This window comes from Penicillium macrosclerotiorum (assembly GCF_028827735.1).
Source record: "Penicillium macrosclerotiorum strain IBT 26536 chromosome Unknown utg000007l_segment0_segment0, whole genome shotgun sequence".
Classification (NCBI taxonomy): Eukaryota; Fungi; Ascomycota; class Eurotiomycetes; order Eurotiales; family Aspergillaceae; genus Penicillium; species Penicillium macrosclerotiorum.
Genome location: NW_026643086.1, coordinates 3859236 through 3862249, shown reverse-complemented (window position 1 = coordinate 3862249; position 3014 = coordinate 3859236). Strand labels below are relative to the sequence as shown.

Sequence of the window (3014 nt, the reverse complement as noted above, 5' to 3'; positions counted from 1 at the left end):
CGCGCCCGATTTAACTAGCGGAGGTGAGTAAAGCATCGCTAGCATATGCCCATACAGCTAGCTAACGATGAGGAGCTTCAAATGCGAAATCATCGGCCTTTGTTATCGCTATGAAAAATACTGGAGTCAAAGGTTCAGACAGTGTATTAAATGCTACCATTTCAGCATCCGCTTAGTCTGCACCGGAATGCTTTACTCCATCTCTCTAGTCGGTCTCTATACTCCCTCGCTCTTGTCGGTAACGTTCCTCGGATCTTCACCAAGTGTACCAAGCGAGGTGTGCCTTGCGGGCCAGTGCTCGCCAGCTCTCCCTTCATGCCCCTTGCATACCTGAGTTTTTCCAGCAGTGGCTTCACTGTTTTCAATGTATATTCGCATCTTCTGCGTCGCTTAAAAATACGCTGACCGACTATCTAGTGGTTCGTCAACCTGACAAACACGCCCGGGTTTATCACATGGGTCTCTTGTTGTATCATCTTCCGTCGATTTCGCAAGGCAATCGTGGCCCGAAATTTGCTGGACACAGTGATCTACCACTCGAGGACTTAGCCGTGGCAGGCTTGGGTCTGAATCTTCTTCGCATTTCTTTGTCTCGCCAACGGGTTCCAAGGATTCATCGCCGATAATTTCACTATTTCGAAGTATATTGAGCCTACTTCTTCTAGAAGGCAGCATGGCAGAATGCCCAACTTGGACAATATCATGGGCCGTATCTAGATTCCATTTCTGTGCACGAGCAGAAATCAAGGCACCCGGGGTTGTCAAGATCCCAAACATCCTGGTCACTTAATTTCGTAGGGAACTCACTCTATCATAATTATAGAATGAATGGAAATAACAGGATAGGAAATATCTTGGCCAAGACACGAATCCCTGGGATCGGATGGTTCGTCCGACCTGTTTTCTGTGACTACACGTCGAAGTGGAGCAAATTTCAATAAAAGGAGCAATCGAGATCTTCGCTAAACTGTGATTCATTGACAATATTTACTGTATTTTCAAACAAATTATTATTTGGAGTAATTTCCACACGCCATTAGGGAGTCATAGAAGATACGTTTATAAAGGTTAAGGTCACGAAGCCTACACCTTTGAGCCCAACTTTTTGTTGATCAGGATTTGTGCTCAATCACAGTATCCTGAACAAAATGCTTATCCTATACGATAAAATATTCAAGAGATTCTATACAGTCTTACCTAGGCCGAATGCATTAAACTACTCAGCAACTTTTCACGCTTCATGGCAGCGTAGTCTGCAGTACCAAGCCAGGTTCACCAGCCTCCTCGCGCCTGCATCACAACCTCTCTTGGCCACAATTCGCTCTTTATGCTGCCTTCAAACACTTTAACAACGGGTATCAAGAGCATGTCTATCCCAGCTGATGGGCCCGCTATTCATGGCACGGTTTCTGTCTGCAAACCCACCAGTGAAATTGAGGGCCTCCTCAACGCCCGCAAACTCACAGCCTTTCGTATATCCTTGGCTGCAGATATCATCTTCTCTCATGGATGATGGGAGAGCAATGGAGAGATATTTATTTTCGGTGTAAGAAAACAGGCGGAGTGGCATCTACGGATTGCCTTACTCCTCGGTTCTGCACCGGGTAGTATCCGCAGAATCACTTTTATAAATCGCATTCAGCCTAGCCTTGATAGCTTTGAGGATAGAGTCTTTGCAGATCTTCGACTGAAGCATCCAGATATCGATTTTCACAACTAATGTTCAAGCAGAAAATCCTACGTATACAGATCAAATTAAGAATACGCTAGAGGGGAGCGTTGTGGTTTCTAGTTGCACATTATCAGTTGAGCTATTGTTTCCGTTTAAATATATTCATGGTAACGAGAAATACAATAGTCGGTATTTTAGTCTGATAGGTTGATAGGGAGACGATTATGTCGGGGAAGTTGCTCTGCGTCGATCATAAGGAAGAGTGTCTGGTGGAGGCGGGTGAGCTGATCATACGAAATGTGAGCAAGGAGGTGATGACAGAGATTAGAGAGCTCTTATTTTTCCACTATAAGGACGACAGATGGCGTGGTTTGAGAGACGAGGATGTGGTGTTCAAGAGCGTGGGTATAGGGATCATGGACATAGCGACTGGGTCAGGTGTTCTCAAGCTCACCCGGCAGAAGCAAAAGGGTTCACTCTCGATGATTTCTAGCGGAGCACAAGTATTCTTTTTTGAGAAGGTGGAGTCCTGGGTCAAGTGGATGTCGAGATAGACGGCGTGGAGACAGTGGGGTTTTTCCGATGTTAACCCGCCTCAAAACATTTCTATTATTAGCTAGACCTGCCAAGTGAGCCTAGGTCTTTAAGAAAAACGCTCATCCAGGCTTGAAAAATAAGAGAATTATATCATTTAAAGCTTTTCATAAGAGGGTGCGCCATCAAAAGGTTCTCTCAAAGACGTCACGGCTGGATGAGCTAAAATACCGCGCGGGATGTGGTATCATGCCGGAGATGACATCCGGTGGTGATGCTTATTGATATCGGATAAACGAGCAATGACCCCGACCGAGTCATCCGCCAGTTGAGAATTGACCGAAGCCCTTTTGGCAGCCACTATCTGTTCCGGAGGACTATATTGAGGATTTGTATTTGTATTCACCAGCATATGGCATGAATTCAAGCCGAAGGGTTGATCGGACAGGGTGCGAAAGGTGTGAGGGGCTAGCTGACCATTGGATATGCAAACACCAACAGCCTCCTGTTACCTCGAGCTTTCTGGCCCTATACGGTAGGATAGGCTGACTATGTTCAGGCTTTTGAGAACTACCCTCCTATTGAGATAAAATTCCAGCATTAAAAAAAAGTAGATATATAAGGACACACATTTACTACGTATCATATATATCTTATCTTTCGTGTTTCATCTTAAATTATTACTTGGTCCTACTAAGAAGGACCATATTACCAGTTGTAGTTACTATCAATAGGGTCGGATACGCTTATACTTGTAAAGGTGGGACCCAAGAGAGCGCAGTGCTAAATGTAATGATGTTTAAAGAAC

The 3014-nt window shown here is 44.8% G+C and overlaps 1 protein-coding gene across 1 annotated transcript; it reads left to right on the top strand.

Annotated features, from left to right (window-relative positions):
- Positions 1-1896: 1896 nt before the first annotated feature.
- N7462_008214 (uncharacterized protein) lies at positions 1897-2226 on the top strand (the record flags this gene model as incomplete). Its single annotated transcript, XM_057079932.1, has 1 exon — positions 1897-2226. The coding sequence occupies one exon, from the start codon at positions 1897-1899 to the stop codon at positions 2224-2226; it is 330 nt and encodes a 109-aa protein (XP_056932602.1).
- Between the last annotated feature and the right edge of the window lie 788 nt (positions 2227-3014).